The 15624-nt window shown below is 45.4% G+C and overlaps 1 protein-coding gene across 1 annotated transcript in view; it reads left to right on the top strand.

The window, feature by feature from the left end:
- MYH13 (myosin heavy chain 13) overlaps positions 1-5275 on the top strand; it is a 78706-nt gene extending 73431 nt beyond the window's left edge. The window contains exons 37-40 of the mRNA XM_031657224.1: positions 2622-2726; positions 2829-2924; positions 4437-4571; positions 5175-5275. Coding sequence (XP_031513084.1) covers positions 2622-2726; positions 2829-2924; positions 4437-4571; positions 5175-5189 — 351 coding nt within the window. The 3' untranslated portion in view covers positions 5190-5275. The remainder of the gene's footprint in view (positions 1-2621; positions 2727-2828; positions 2925-4436; positions 4572-5174) is intronic.
- The last annotated feature ends 10349 nt before the right edge of the window (positions 5276-15624 follow it).

Raw genomic sequence — 15624 nt, 5'->3', positions numbered from 1 at the left:
ATACATGGAAAAAGCTATGAACATATACTTTAAAATTACACATTTTGATGCATTTACATTTTGGACCAAGTTTCACTTTGATAAACACGGCCCATCCTACATAAAATCTGCAGTTTCCGTTTTCTCCCAATCTCAGGTTTCCTTCCCTTCCCAGCTTTTCTCATCTCTCAGTGCAGGCTGCAGTTCTGGCACAGGTATGTCTCTTGCTCCAGCCCCCAAAGAGGGCGATCGGGGCTTCTTCCTTTAGGTTGATGCACCAGAAAAGTTCAACGCCCGACACCAGGACATCCTGCTCTTTCTTTATCTGGGAGCGTATCCTGCAGTTATTGTTCCGTTTCTTTGCTGACTGTTCCCTTTGTTTCCTGTCCCCCTTGCTTTTCCTTTTAGACCCATGTGGTTTATTTCAATCATTTTAAAATGGGCTGTACTAGCAGTTGACATTTTGGAGGAGGGCTCTGCGGAGGAGGCTGTTCGAGTGTCTCTTGTCCCAGGGAGACAGGAAATGAAAGAGTGGGAGGAAACGAGGAGGAGGAGGGAAAGAGAAGGAGACAACTTTTCCCAGCAGGAAGGCCCCCAAATACTGTTATTCTTTATGCAAACCTGCAAACCACCGAGGATTTCCTCCCCAGGCACACGGTCCCATTAAATGTGAAAGGATTTTTTTAGGGGGGGAGTGCTAAAAACAAGGCCGTAGACTTTTTGAATAACAAAAGTAAACACCAGGGAAGTTAGAACTTCCCCCCAAGTTCTTGAATGTTTATTTTCAATGGTCCCCAGTCCTATTCCATCACAATGAGTTTAGGCCTGTTCTTCTCATGGATCCCTCCTATGCGAAAAGGATTAGGTCTCATGACACCTTCTGCCATACTATGATTCCCGGATTGGCAGGGAGCCCTTGGCCACCCTCCCCCTCCCATGGTGAGGTGCCTTGACTGTCCTCCCATCCCCTGCCCAGTTATGTGACTTCCATAAACCTCACAGAAGCCTAGAAAGAATTCCTAGGAAAACAAATGTTTTGTAGAACCTGATGGAAGACTTTCCTGGGTCCAGGAGGTAGAGGGTGGGGAGGTTTTGGGAACAGTGCCCAGAGTAAGCCTGTCCCATTGATAGTTTTCAAGATTGATCTAATGAGTCTCCAAGTCTGGAGTCGTCCCTGCTGTGCAGCCACTGTGATTCCCGGTGGAGTGGAGAATGCAGCTAGCTGCTGCCCCTCCTCGGCTTCAATCTCTGGATTGTGGAGTTGGGACCACAGTTGGTGACTTGCGTCCTCAGTGGCTACCCTTTCCCCTCAAGACTTCGGGAAAGGCAGAAGCAACTATGAAATTAACAACACCTGTGTAGTGCTTTGTCATTCTAACCATACTTTCACATACTTTAATTCAATCTCCACATTTGAGGTAGGCTAGGCAGGAAATATTATCTCCATCCTAAATATACAGAAACTCATGCTCAGTGGTGGCAACTGACTTGCTTTGGATCTATCAAGTGGGCCTGGAGAATGCTTTGATTACTCCTAGCCCAGGTTCTCTTCGTGATCCCTGCTGCCTTACTTGATCTGTAATCAGGGCAACCATGAACAGCTGGGTAGGTTTCAACTGCAAGGACAGGTCAGGTTAGCTTTTGCTGCCTTTGCCAACTACCTGGCTCCACAAAAGGGTGCATCTGTGCAAAGCCTGACCCACCAGCTATGCTCTGTGCACCTCAGGCTGCCTCTGCCCAATGAGGGCATCTTCTTCTCACTTGCTCAAAGCACCTGCATGGACTTGTGGTGACCTTGTCAATAAAATATGGCTCCTGAGCCCTAGGAGGAGACATCTTGGCAAAAATCCCATTAGGGGATCTTTTTTTTTTTAAACTTTAATTTCTGGGATACATGTGCAGAATGTGCAGGTTTGTTACCTAGGTATAAACGTGCCATCTTGGTTTGCTGCACCCATCAACCCATCATTTACATTAGGTATTCCTTCTAACGCTATCCCTCCCCTAGCCCCCCGCCCCCCGACAGGTCCCGGTGTGTGATGTTCCCCTTACTGTGACCATGTGTTCTCATTGTTCAACTCCCACTTATGAGTGAGAACATGCGGTGTTTGGTTTCCTGTTCCTGTGTTAGTTTGCTGAGAATGATGGTTTCCAGCTTCATCCATGTCCCTGCAAAGGACATGAACTCATCCTTTTTTATGGCTGCATAGTATTCCATGGTGTATATGTGCCACATTTTCTTTATCCAGTCTATCATTGATGGGCATTTGGGTTGGTTTCAAGACTTTGCTATTGTGAATAGTGCTGCAATAAACACATGTGTTCATGTGTCTTTATAGAACGATTTATAATCCTTTGGGAATGTATCCAATAATGGGATCGCTGTGTCAAATGGTATTCTAGTTCTACATCCTTGAGGAATCACTACACTGTCATCCACAATGGTTGAACTAATTTACACTCCCACCAACAGTGTAAAAGTGTTCCTATTTCTCCACATCCTCACCAGCATCTGTTGTTTTCCTGACTTTTTAACGACCACTAGGGGATCTTGAGTTCACGCTAGAATGATTGGCCCATGAGTCCATGAGAGAAGCCTGGGAGAGGAGACTTGAATTCTGTGTTCTTTTCATCCTACCCAGGTGCGGGAGCTGGAAAATGAGCTTGATGTGGAACAGAAGAGGGGAGCTGAAGCCCTGAAGGGAGCCCACAAGTACGAACGCAAAGTGAAGGAGATGACTTACCAGGTAGAGGTCCCAAAAACCTCCTCAGCGAATGCTGTATGGACCAAGCCCCATCAGAAGTGGCCATAGGTTTGCGGGCCCCTGCCACGTGTACCCTGTTTGCAGGCTGAGGAGGACCGCAAGAATATCCTCAGGCTCCAGGACCTGGTGGACAAGCTGCAGGCCAAAGTGAAGTCTTACAAGAGGCAGGCTGAGGAGGCGGTGAGCACAGGAGGTCCCCGGGAGTGCCCACAGACAGACAGTCCCTGGGGCAGCCTGGGTGTCCCCGCCATCCCCGAGTGGGAGCAGGTTCCTGGTTGGTAAAGTCCTCTGAGTCTCAGGCCTGAGTTTGCATTTGCAGGCTATAAACACAGAGACACCTGTCCTCTTCCTCTCTTGGTCCATGTTAAGTCTTCCCCACCTTCACCACCTCTGTGTCCTCTTGCCTCACCCTACTTGGCCAACCCCCTTCATCCCCTTCATCCTGCCCACCGTGACTTACCTGACCCACCCCAGAGCATGTTAGCCTATCCTGGCTGGCATTGGATCACCCTGACTCTCTCAAACCTCCCCAGTCTACCCTCCCAGCCCTTCCTGCTCCCATGACCTGACCTGAGGCACCTCATCCTAATTCCCACCATCCCACCAGAGCCCACCCTCCTAGGCATCTCCAGCCTCTCTCAGCCCTCCCAACTCCCTCCACTCCATTCCATCCTTTTTGATCCACCCTTTGATCAAATAGGTGAAATCAACAGGAAAGAAATGGAATGGGCTGAAATCCGTGTTTCCCAAAGTGTCTTCTGAGGACACTGGTTCTGAGGGATGTTAATAGCAGGAAGTTGGGCTGCCATGAGGAGGAGCTTATTATTTTACAGAAAAGAAATAGTTTGGGAAAATCTCAGTTAAACAAAGTGACACTGGTTGCTTTACTTGAAGGGTTTCTCAGATTGTGTAGACGTTGTGGAGTTTCATATGTCATCAACTCTACAAAGTGGAAGTGGGGTTCCAGAATATACCATTTCTCACACTTCCTTGACTTTGGAACCTTCTTATTGTATGCAGAGCATCCCACAGGGCTACGGTTCTAAGTATCAAAATTTAGGGGAGCCTGCCCTGGACAAATGACTGAGTTTCTCCCATTGCTCTTTTTCCTCCCTTCCCTGCGGCCTGGTTGGTTCAATCCTAATCTCAGGGAAGCACATTTGAACTGGTTCAATATTGAGAGCAATTCGTGCACATGGGATGAGTACAGTCCCAGCAGGTTTGGCAGGCTACAGGGTGCCCAGGAGGACACCTTAGTCAGGAATCCTTGACATTCCCCCAAATAGACCAGTACAGTGGCCTGGCCCTAGACAGATGATGCTGGGCAGAGACACAGGATGAGGGAGACTTGGGCCATTGGTCTCTATACCTTCAGATGCCTTAGGAGAGCACTGGACTTAGGTCTCCCCCAAAGATCTCTGTGGAACAGATACCATATAGAAGAGGTGCAAGGGAACATTTTTGGAGATCCTAGGAGGGACAGTAGCACCTGCAAGGTGATTCAAGGCAGTACACATGGTTGTGAGCTCGGAGCCTTGTCCTCACACTCTGGAGAAAGCCTACCTGCCCTCTTTGCCATTGGGGAATCCAAGGCCCTGGTTGCTTAACTCCTCAGAGGCCTTCAGGGACAGGGCACCTCATAATCAGACTGAGGGGCTCTATAGCCTCATAACCCCTCTGTCTCCTGTGTAGGAGGAGCAGGCCAACACGCAGCTGTCCAGATGCCGGAGAGTCCAGCACGAGCTAGAGGAGGCCGCGGAGAGGGCGGACATCGCCGAGTCCCAGGTCAACAAGCTGAGGGCCAAGAGCCGAGACGTGGGCGGCCAGGTAAGAGCAGGTACCTGAGATGTAGAGGCCAGCTAAGAACAGACACTGAATATGGGGGCCAGGTAAGAGGTGAAAGCCTGAGTGTGGGAGGCTAGATAAAGGCAGGTACCTGAGATGTGGGGACCAGGTAAGAGCAGGTACCCGAGATGTAGGGGGCCAGGTAGGAGCAAGTACCTGAGTATGGCTTCTTCCCAAGAAGTCCCAAGCCCCAGGGGAGTCCCATGGACTACCCAGGGAGAACCTGGAGGATGACTGTTGATCCTCTCCTTCCTGCTGCTGGTCACACACTCCCAAATACTACTGTTTTAGCAAAGACTCCTGTGGTTCCAGGCTCTTGGGAGAATGAGCAGTGAGGCAGGACACTGTCATCCCTGTCTCTCCCTGTTGCTACAGATGCTGCCCATGAAGCCCCTGATTTGCAGGGCATTTGTCCTGTCGCTAGTAGCTAGATTGGTTTGCTTTTACAATGTGCAAAGGGAAACAATGCCATTCCTTAATGTGTCTCTGAAGTTCCAGATTTTCCAGCTGCTCCACTTCAACGTGATGTTCAGTCTCCCGTTTAGTTGACTCATTTCCTATGTACAATTGTTTTTTCTCCCACAGAAGATGGAAGAATGAGGCTCACCTGATGCTCGTTGCCATGGGACACCTCAGAGAGAGTGGAGGGAAAATGTGTGAGAAATAAACTCTCCTAAATACTCGGATTCCCGGCTCTGCTGTGTTTATTATCATGGTCCATTCCTCTTCCATGAAGCTGATATTTAGATTCTTGCTGCTCTATTGTAAATATTAAATAAGGGATGTGAAAGTGGAGGATCTTTGCTCCAAGTAGAACACATGGAAATTCAAACCATGGCCAGGTAAATCACTAGCTTCCACAAACATTTAAAAATAAAGACCCTATGTCACTCTACCTCTCTCAGAATAGCTATCATCAGAAAACGAAAGATAAGTGTTGGTGAGGACGTGGAGAAAAGGGAACTCTTGTGTACAGTTGGTGGGAATGCAGATTGGTACAACCTAATGGTAGTTTTTCAAAAACTTAAAAATGGAACTACCATATATGATCCAGCCATCCCACTGCTGAGTATATATCCCAAGGAAATTAATCAGGATCTTGAAGAGACATCTACATTTCCATGTTTATGGCATCCCTGTTCACAATAGCCACAATGTGGAACCAAAATGTCCATCAATGGATAAATGGATAAAGAAAATGTGTATATATGTGTATATATATGTAGATATCTCATATATATGTATATATCTTCACAATGTGCATATACATGCAAATGTGCATATATATCCAAATTTGAATATATATTCATATACTATTGGGAATACTATTGGGCCATAAAAAAGAAGGAAATCCTGCAATTTGTGACAACACAGGTGAACTTGGGGGACATTATGCTAAGTGAAATAAGCCAGGTACAGAAAGACAAACACTGCATGACCTCATTTCAATGTGGAATCTAAGATAGTCAAACCCATAAAGGCAAAGAGTAGAATAATGGTTGCCAGGGGCTGGGAGTTGGAGGAAATGGGAAGATGTTTGTCAAAGGGTACACATTTTCAGTTATACAAGATGAATACATTCTGGAGATCTACAGCACCGGGCCTATCTATAGTTAATAATGTATGCATGTATTAAAACATCAATTTGTGCACCTGAAATATATACAATTCCTTTTGTCAATTATACCTCAATAAAGCTGAAAACATCCAGAAGGAAGGAAGGAAGGAGAGGAAGGAGGGAGGAAGGAAGAGAAAGAAGGAAAGAAAATAAAGATCCCTTCAGATAACTGTAGCACAGTTTCCTCCTAGGAGCTCATAATTCTTGCAAATTCACTTCCCCATTTTCTCTCTGAATTTACAGATAGGGACACTGGGGCCCAGAAGGATTAAGCACTCTGACTATAGTTGTCTAGGGCAGAGTGAAAATTACACCCTGGAGATCCTAGACTTGCAGGCTGCCAAACAACTCTGCTTTTCCATCCCATCCTTTTTAGAGGCTTTGTCATATAATTCTCTCATGCCCACCCATAGTTCCCCTTAACATCTGAGAAGGTAGTAGGTACTGTCAAACTCATTACTCCTAGGAAGACAGATGCTTTAGAAAAGGTTGGATAGGAGCTCAGGTACCACCTTGCTCCTCCTTCCAGCTAGGGTAACTCCTCCCCACCTGCACGGAGCCTCCTCAGGGTGTTCAGGGCCAAAAGGAAAAGGGAGCAGCTGGGTCCAAAGAGATGTTACCTTTCCAAGTCCAAGATGAGACTGGACCCAGGCACCTTTCTCCCTCCTCAATGGGAAAGAAAACTACTGCTAGTTTCACATCTCTCTCTTGGATCTTAAGGATCTCATCCATTCTGATTATGTTGGTTTGCTTACCCTGAAGGGGCACAGTAAAATGGAATCAGGACCCTTATGGGTGGATTAGGAGCCAAGACTAAATGTGAGCCTCATTCTGACCACTTAATAGCTGTAGCTGTGTGGCCTTGTGTTGATCACATATATTCTCTGAACCTGAATTTCCTCTTTGGTCAAACTGACCTGTGTGGACAGAAGCACAGGCTTTAGGTTCTGGCAAACCTAGATGGAATCCCAATGCTGTCACATACTAACTGTGTGGCCATGAAGAAGTTATTCTCCTTGCTTAGTCTCAATTTCCTTATTCTGTAAGGCGTAGATAACAATAAAAATCATAGCTTTGCCAGGAGGGATGAGGCGGTTGGGGTGACAGCAAGAGGCATAGACAGGGCTTCTTTAGGGACAATGGATATTCTAAAATTGATTGTGGTGGTGGCAGTATAACTGTGAATATATTAAAAGCCATTGAATTTTACACTTTAAACTGATAAATTGTATGGTGTATGATTATATCTTAATGAAACTGTTTCAAAAATTCATAGCTTCTATTACCTGATAGTAAGTACTGGCTTACTATGTACCAGGCACTGAGATAAGTACACTATTCTCTAACATCTTAGATTGTTCCTTCTCTCTGGCCTTCTAGATTCTCCTTTTCATCTCATCACCAGCCCACCCCAAATGCCTTTGACACAATGGGGTTGGAAATTGAGGAAGATTGGCAGCAGTGGTGGTAGCAGAAAATGATTCTGAGGTCACCTTCCTCTAACTTAACCACTACCATTATTATGGCTATCATCATCACCATCATCATCACTATCACCATCATCACCTTCATCACTATTAAAATCACCACCACCATCACCATCACCACCATCACCATCATCATCACCGTCACCAACTTCTCAAGATCACCGTCATCACCATCATCACCACCACCACCACCACCACCACCACCTTCTGAAGATCATACCATCACCATCACCACCACCACCACCATCATCATCACCACCCTCATCTGAAGATCGCCACCATCACCATCATCGTCATCACCACCACCACCTTCTCAAGATCATACAATCACCATCACCACCACCATCATCATCATCATCATCACCATCACCATCTTCTCAAGATCACCATCACCACCATCACCATCGTCATCATCACCATCACTATCCTCTCAAGAGCACCATCATCACCATCATCATCACCACCACTACCATCTCAAGATCACCGTCATCATCACCACCACCATCTTCTCAAGATCACCATCACCATCATCACCACCACCACCGCCTTCTCAAGCTCACCATCACCATCATCACTGCTGAAAGAATCCATTGAAATGATCTTTTCAATTGTCTCATCTTCACAGTCAAAAAAATCCAAGGTCAGGAGGGAGAATAATATTATTTCAAACACACAGAACAACACTGTATGATGCTAAGTGGTCACACGCCCATTTTTCTCTTTTCCATTCCATCCTCCCAACAAGCCTATTAGAAGACCAAGCAGGTATCATACCCTCATTTTCTGGAGGTGATGCAGACAAGTTATGACTTGCCCAGTGTTTGAGGAGGAGACGAGATTGCAGCTCTTCAGTCTCACATTGGTGGGTTTTCCCTCAGCAAGGACAGGTGGCCAGGATCCTGAGTCCCAACCTGTCAGGGTCCCAATTCTGCTACCACTCACTAGCTTTGAGAACCTGGGCAAGTTACTTCATGACTTTAAGCCTCTGTTTCCCCAGATGTAAAATAGAGTGTAACAGTTTATAGGGTTGTTTTAGGAAGTAAATAAGAATATGCAAGAAGCACAGGTGGTCTAGAGTGGGGCACACAGTAAGCACTCTGATAACCCGTTATCCTGATGCAGAGGGTTGAGACCTGGTCCCAGGAGGTAGGTGGAGTACAAGACAGGGATTCAGTTGGACAACAGTCTGAGGTTTTGGCCATGTCTCTAAGGGGTTTTCTCTGGTTTGAGAAGTTAACATACGGAGTTGGGGGTCATGTTTCAAATCCTGTGGATTCACTTCTCCCTGACACACCAACAAAACAAAATCTGAATTCCATCTTCTCAAGAACTCCCAGTTCAGTGGGGGCTCTATAGGATTAAGATATCTCCAAGGAGCTGTGCACTTACCTGGCTCCCATATCCCAGCTCCTGACCCCCGGATTTATGAGTCAGAAGAGAAAGAATATTCCTATATCCTTCACAGTACATAACAGTGTCTTATACTTAATCAGAATTCTGATTATTGAAGGAATGAATTAATGAATGAATAAGAGAGATACCAGTTACTCCCTGATGGTAAGTAACTAAAGATAAATATCTTTTCTCTTTTCTGGGGACTAGAAGAAAGAGAAGAGAGTGAAGCTGAGGTTTGTGTGCTGAGTTTTCTTTCCCAGCATGTATATGTCAAATTTCATCTGGCAGCGGGAAACCAGTCTTAAGCCCTCAGGCTGAGCTGGGTACCTCTGGACCCTCCTACTCTCTTGCAAAATTGAAAAGGAGGTAGAGGGGACCTTGCCTTGGGTCTTCCACACCATAAGACAGGGAGTGCACAGAACTAGAACAAAAGCAAGAAAGCTTGGGCTCCTATCAATACTTTCCAGAGGGCCTTGGGCAAGTCAAGAAATGTTCCCGAGCCTCAACATGGGGCTAAAAGTCCTGGCATTACCAACCTACAGGATGCAGTTGTTAAAAGGTTCCCATGCAATGCACAAAAACGTTTCCTCAACTATGCAGCATTGCCCAAATTGAAGATGGCATTGTTGCTTCTATTTTACTAACAATAATGAAAATAATAATGCTGTTATTGTTGTTATTCAGGAGTAAAACCCAGCCTCCAAACCTGAACTTTCAGCTCTAGGGAGTTGGAGAGCAGTGCCTACCTTGGCCCAATGCCCCCTTCAAAACAGAGCTTTGCTGCCACCTCCTGGCCGTGGAAAGGCATGCTTTTCATTATACAAATGACCTAGAGATGAAACTCATAACATCTTGGATTAGCTATTCAGAGTCAGAGGTGTCACTGGGAATCATGTTCATCTGGAACAGCCCACTGGTTTTGCAAATGACAGAAATCCAGGTTAGTAATAGGATCTGGTAACCCCTCAAGATATAGCATCAGAATCATATATCCCAGGTCTTTTGGCTCCCAGACCAGGACTTCCCCAACTGAGTATCCACAGAAAAGGACCTTACAGAATCTTGAGATGGAGGGCTAAGACTCACTGGACAGGCAAAGAGTGGTCCCTAGTGATGGCCTTGGCAGTAAAGAGTATGACATGGCCAAGGGGTCTCTCCCCAAACCTCATGCTCCTCATCCTAGAAGACTCTGCCAGGCTGGAAGAGAAGTGTTGGTCCCAGGGGAGAAGCAGTACACCTACACAAATAGCCTCCTGCCCTTCACAGGAACAGGTGACCAGACCCTAAACGTTTCTGGGATGAAGGTGGCCCATAGCAATTCCAACAGCGAGGTTCCCTGGCCCTTTCTCTAGCCCAACACAGGACAGGACGTGCACTCCACGACAGGATACTCAAGGTGCCATTTGACCCTTGAAACCCTTTCCACCTTTCTCTAACATGCTCAAGGCCCCCAAGAGGTTGACATCAGTGGGATCCCTTGCCCTGGCCTTTGGGTGGGCCTAGCCAAAGAGGAGCTGGGATAGAAGAGCAGAGGGAAGGACATTGAGAGCAGTATTTATTCCCCGTCTCTCCCTGTAGTCCAAAATCCCATTCCATGTCAGGTATCCCAGCCCCCCAACCCTTCTGTCTCCAGGTTCTGATAACCAAGTCCCTCTTACCCCCAGCTTGTACCTCCTTGCAGGCCTAGGGAAGGTAATGAAGCCCTGTTAATAGACCTGGAATTCTACTCTATCTCTGTGGTTTTTCTATACCTGCCCACACCTTTGTAGAGAGTCTGTTCCTCAAACAGTCCTCATATTATGCTAAATTGGATGTTGACATGGTTTGGATTTGTGTCCCCGCCCAAATCTCATGTCAAATTGTAATCGCCAGTGTTGGAGGCGGGGCCTAATGGGAGGTGATTGGATCATGGAGGTGGATTTTCCCCCCTTGCTGTTCTTGTGATAGTGAGTTCTCAAGAGATCTGGTTGTTTAAAAATGTGTAGCACCTCCCACTCCTCTCTTTTCCTCCTGTTCCAGTCACGTAAGACATTGCCTGCTTCCCCTTGCCTTCTGCCATGATTGTAAGTTTCCTGAGGCTTCCCCAGACCCTGTACAGCCCGTAGAAACATGAACTAACTAAACCTCTTTATAAATTACCTTGTCTCAGGTAGTTCTTTGTAACAGTGGGGGAACAGACTAATACATATGTGCTATCTGTTTTCCACAGGTTCAACTTGCCTGATACAGGACTCCTGCCCTACCCGTCTATTTTACTGCTTTATAGCCCCTTCTACAGAGCAGGACCAGCTGACCATGCAAGGTAAGAGTGCTACCTCACAGCTATTTGTGAATACCTTCAGGTCATAAATTCCATTCAGTAGACAGTAATGTATTCAGTTTCATTGCACACTTCAACTTGGCACTGACCTTCACCAAAATCAAGCTTTTAAGATTGCTTTCAGGTCTCTTTTCTTTTTTTTTTTTTTTTTTTGAGATGGAGTCTTGCTTGTTGCCCAGGCTGGAGTGCAGTGGCGCGATCTCAGCTCACTGCAAGCTCTGCCTTCTGGGTTCACACCATTCTCCTGCCTCAGCCTCCCAAGTAGCTGGGACTACAGGCACCCACCACCATACCCGGCTAATTTTTTATATTTTTAGTAGAGACAGGGTTTCACCGTGTTAGCCAGGACAGTCTTGATCTCCTGACCTCGTGATCCACCCGTCTCGGCCTCCCAAAGTGCTGGGATTACAGGCATGAGCCACTGTGCCCGGCCTCAGGTCTCTTTTTTAATTCAAGCCAGAGCTTACACTCCTAACTCTTGAAGAAGCAATCATTTCTACCTGGCACTAAGTGAGATCAGTGGTGGCCTAGAACTAGCTCATTCCAACTCAGAAGAGCCAATTACAAAATTTTCAGGAATTTTGTGAGCCAGTTGTTAAACAGAGACGCTGTCAAAATTAAATTATGTAACTTACAATTAAATAAATTATATTAATAAGAAAGGTACTAAAGAGTCAAAACTTACAACTTCTTAATTATTTACTACATTGTATCTACAATCTCTTGAGGTTACCGACAACTATTAAATCTGTGTGGTGAAAATACTATCTAATCATGTGCTCTTTGTACCTCTTTCCATCTCTGCATTCAGTGTTGTTATGTTGTTAGCTTGGGATTAGCCATGGCTGGAATATTTGCACCACAGAAATTGGCAAACACTATAGAAGAGGGTTTTTTCCTTTCTTTGGTAAACATTTACCAGTACATTACTGAGTGGAACTAGTGAAATCCAAGTAAAAACACAACTGCAGCTCTGTATATAAAAATCCTGGAGGCTGGGCACAGTGGCTCACACCTGTAATCCCAGCACTGTGGGAGGCCAAGGCAGGTGGATCACCTGAGGTCAGGAGTTCGAGACCAGCCTGGCCAACATGGCGAAACCGTGTCTCTCCTAAAAAGTACAAAAATTAGCTGGGTGTGGTGGCACTTGCCTGTAGTCCCAGCTACTCGGGAGGCTGAGGCAGGAAAGTCACTTGAACCTGGGAGGCGGAGGTTACAGTGAGCAGAGATTGTACCATTGGACTCCAGCCTGTGTGATAGAGCAAGACTCTGTCTCTAAATAAATAAATTTTTTTAAAAAGATATTGGAATATGTAGGGTCACCCACCCTTCCTAACCACCCACAAGTCCAACTAGGTAAACTTATACAAGGTAGCAAATTGAGAAATCTTCTCAGGTCTAGGGATTTACATACCGCACAGTGCAAGGAAGGGAGGGAAGGCAGAAAGACAAGTGTAAACTATGCTGACCAAGTCTCAACTTCACTGCTATACTCTATGATAAGAATTCTTTCAACTGTAACAGAAAGTCAACTACAAGTCTTTCAGGAAAACAAAAAAATGAAGGAAAATATATTGGTTCACCTAAATGAGAATTCCAAGGGTAGTCAATCTTCAGGCTGACTCGATCCATGGGTTCATGGTTAGATCTGGGTTTTAAGACGATTTCTTAATTCCTTCTCTCTTTCTTTCTCTCAGTTCTACTTTCCTCTAAATTAACTTTGTTCCCAAGAAGGTGACCCCTTTAGGATGACAAAATAGCCAGGCCTCTAAGCTATATCTTAAAATCTTAGGAGCCTGAAGATAGTTCCAGCAAAAACCCTAGGGCTGATTCTCATAGGCTCTAATTGCCTAGCATGATCACGTGCCCCTGGTCAGGAGGTGGTAGGAGGATGTGGTACTTTGATGAATCAGGTCTGATTCATGAGCCCACCTCTGAAGCTTTGGGCGGAAGCAGCTCCACCTAGATTGCGTGAATTGAGAGTCAAGAGGGTTGTTTCTTACCTCTCCCACTACTAGGTCAAGTTCCTATTCCCAGAAGAAACAGTGTGGAAAGAGACAAGGAATACCATGATGAGGGCTCACTAGACTGCCCTGAGTCTATTTATCACTTCTAAATTTCAGCTAGTCATGCCTTCCCATTGGATCATTGTGTAGACAAAACCACACGATGGCTGCAAATGCCCCCAGCCCCAAAGTAAGCTATCTAGGAATGCCAGTAGGCACTTCCCCGTCTTCTATACTTATCCTCACTTGTCCTTTTCCCATGAAAGAGACAGTGCTGCTAAGATTCTAAGATGCAGGCTATATCTCTTTCTTCCCTTGCTGTTAAACCAGCGGGCACTCAGACCCAGCAGACACCTCTCGTCCTTCAATTCCTGCTAAGAGTCCAACTTCTCTTAATGAATATCATTCCCCACCCCCACCCCCATGACCCAAATTCCATGTGAGGCCTCTCACTGCTGACAGGAGGAGAAAGAGACCATTGCTCACAGCCACTGCCCCCAGCCAGGAGTTTCTCGTCCCATGACTCAGGAAGGAGAGATTCGGGTGGCGCCAGACAAAACATCTGGACTCAAAAAATCTGGACACGGCTGGGATCCGGACCCAGGGCCACCCACAGCAGGTTGGCGGCTCCTGCTGAAGCTAGCAGACAACTCATCCATTCAACCAGAAGCTGACAGAGGCCCTGTGATGTGCCAAGAGCTGTGTATTAGTCTGTTTACATGCTGCTGATAAAGACATACCCGAGAGTGGGCAATTTACAAAAGAAAGAGGCTTAATTGAACTTACAGTTCCACGTGGCTGAGGAAGCCTCACAATCATGGTGGAAGGCAAAGAGGAGCAAGTCCAGTCTTACGTGGATGGCAGCAGGCAAAGAGAGAATGAAGACGCAAAAGCGGAAACTCCTGATAAAACCATCAGATCTCGTGAGACTTATTCACCACCGCGAGAACAGTACTGGGGAAACCTGCTCCCATGGTCCAGTTATCTCCCACCGGGTCCCTCCCACAACACGTGGGAATTATGGGAGCTACAATTCAAGATGAGATTTGGGTGGGGACACAGAGCCAAACCATATCAAGCTGTTCCAAGCACAGAGAGCACTGTAGTGAAATAAATGACAAGAATTTGAAGTGTCTTCCCCTCAAAGATATCCCAAATTCATCTTGTGCATCAATCGAACCAGTGCCCCCGACTGGTTCGATTCTGACCTGCCTCACTTGCTCTCTTCCTTCCCTAGCAAATGCTTCCTTTCCGAGCCCTTTGGTTATTGTAATCATTCTCTTCTCATATTATCTTGGCATTCTCATTATCATCTTAATATCTTCTAGTAGACAAGGCAATCCTTACATGGCTGCCAGAAAGGACGAAGGTTCACAACAACTTTTTTAGAATAACAAAATAACTGCAAATAACCTAAAATGCTTAGAAACAGATGACTGCCTGAATATGCTATGGTAATAATTATAATCATAGCAGCTAAAGTTAATTGGGTGCTTATTGGGTGCTAGGTGCTGTTTTAGGAGTTTTCGCATGCCTCAGCTTATTTAATTCTCACAAAACCTTTATGCTGTGCATTCTTATTTTATCCTCCTTTTACACGTTTGGCTCAGAGAGTTTAAAAATTTGCCCAGCATGACACAGCTAGTAAGTGATGAGGCCTGAGTTTACAACCACCATGCTACTCTAGGATTACTTGGAGGGTTATATACCTGCTAAAGGGCAAAAGCGCACACCACATTTGACTGCGTTGAGATGTATATATTAATGCATACTAAAAGAAGTTAAATGAAAGAAGTCTACATTAATATACTCATACTAATCATCACCATGTGAAAATGTATGGAAATGTCAGAAAAGCCAACATTCAGGGGAATGAAATGGAACTTCTAATCTATTTAAGTCTTCATTTCTCTGTAAAACCGTGTATGCTTTTTTTAAGTTATCTACCTATGAGTTTTATGCCCTCTGGGGTAGGCAAATTATTCACTAATTTGACAGATGAATCCTTGCTGAGATGTTAAGGAGTGAGACTCAGTCCTTTCTGGGAAGGCTCAATCCCTTCACACCTTCCCAGAAAACACATTTTATTTTTTTATTTTTTATTTTTTCAATTTGGAATGTTTATTTATTTATTATTATTATTATACTTTAAGTTCTAGGGTACATGTGCATAACGTGCAGGTTTGTTACATATGTATACTTGTGCCAT

This window comes from Papio anubis, chromosome 17, assembly GCF_008728515.1.
Source record: "Papio anubis isolate 15944 chromosome 17, Panubis1.0, whole genome shotgun sequence".
Classification (NCBI taxonomy): domain Eukaryota; kingdom Metazoa; phylum Chordata; class Mammalia; order Primates; family Cercopithecidae; genus Papio; species Papio anubis.
This window is presented reverse-complemented; position numbering and strand designations above follow the sequence as displayed.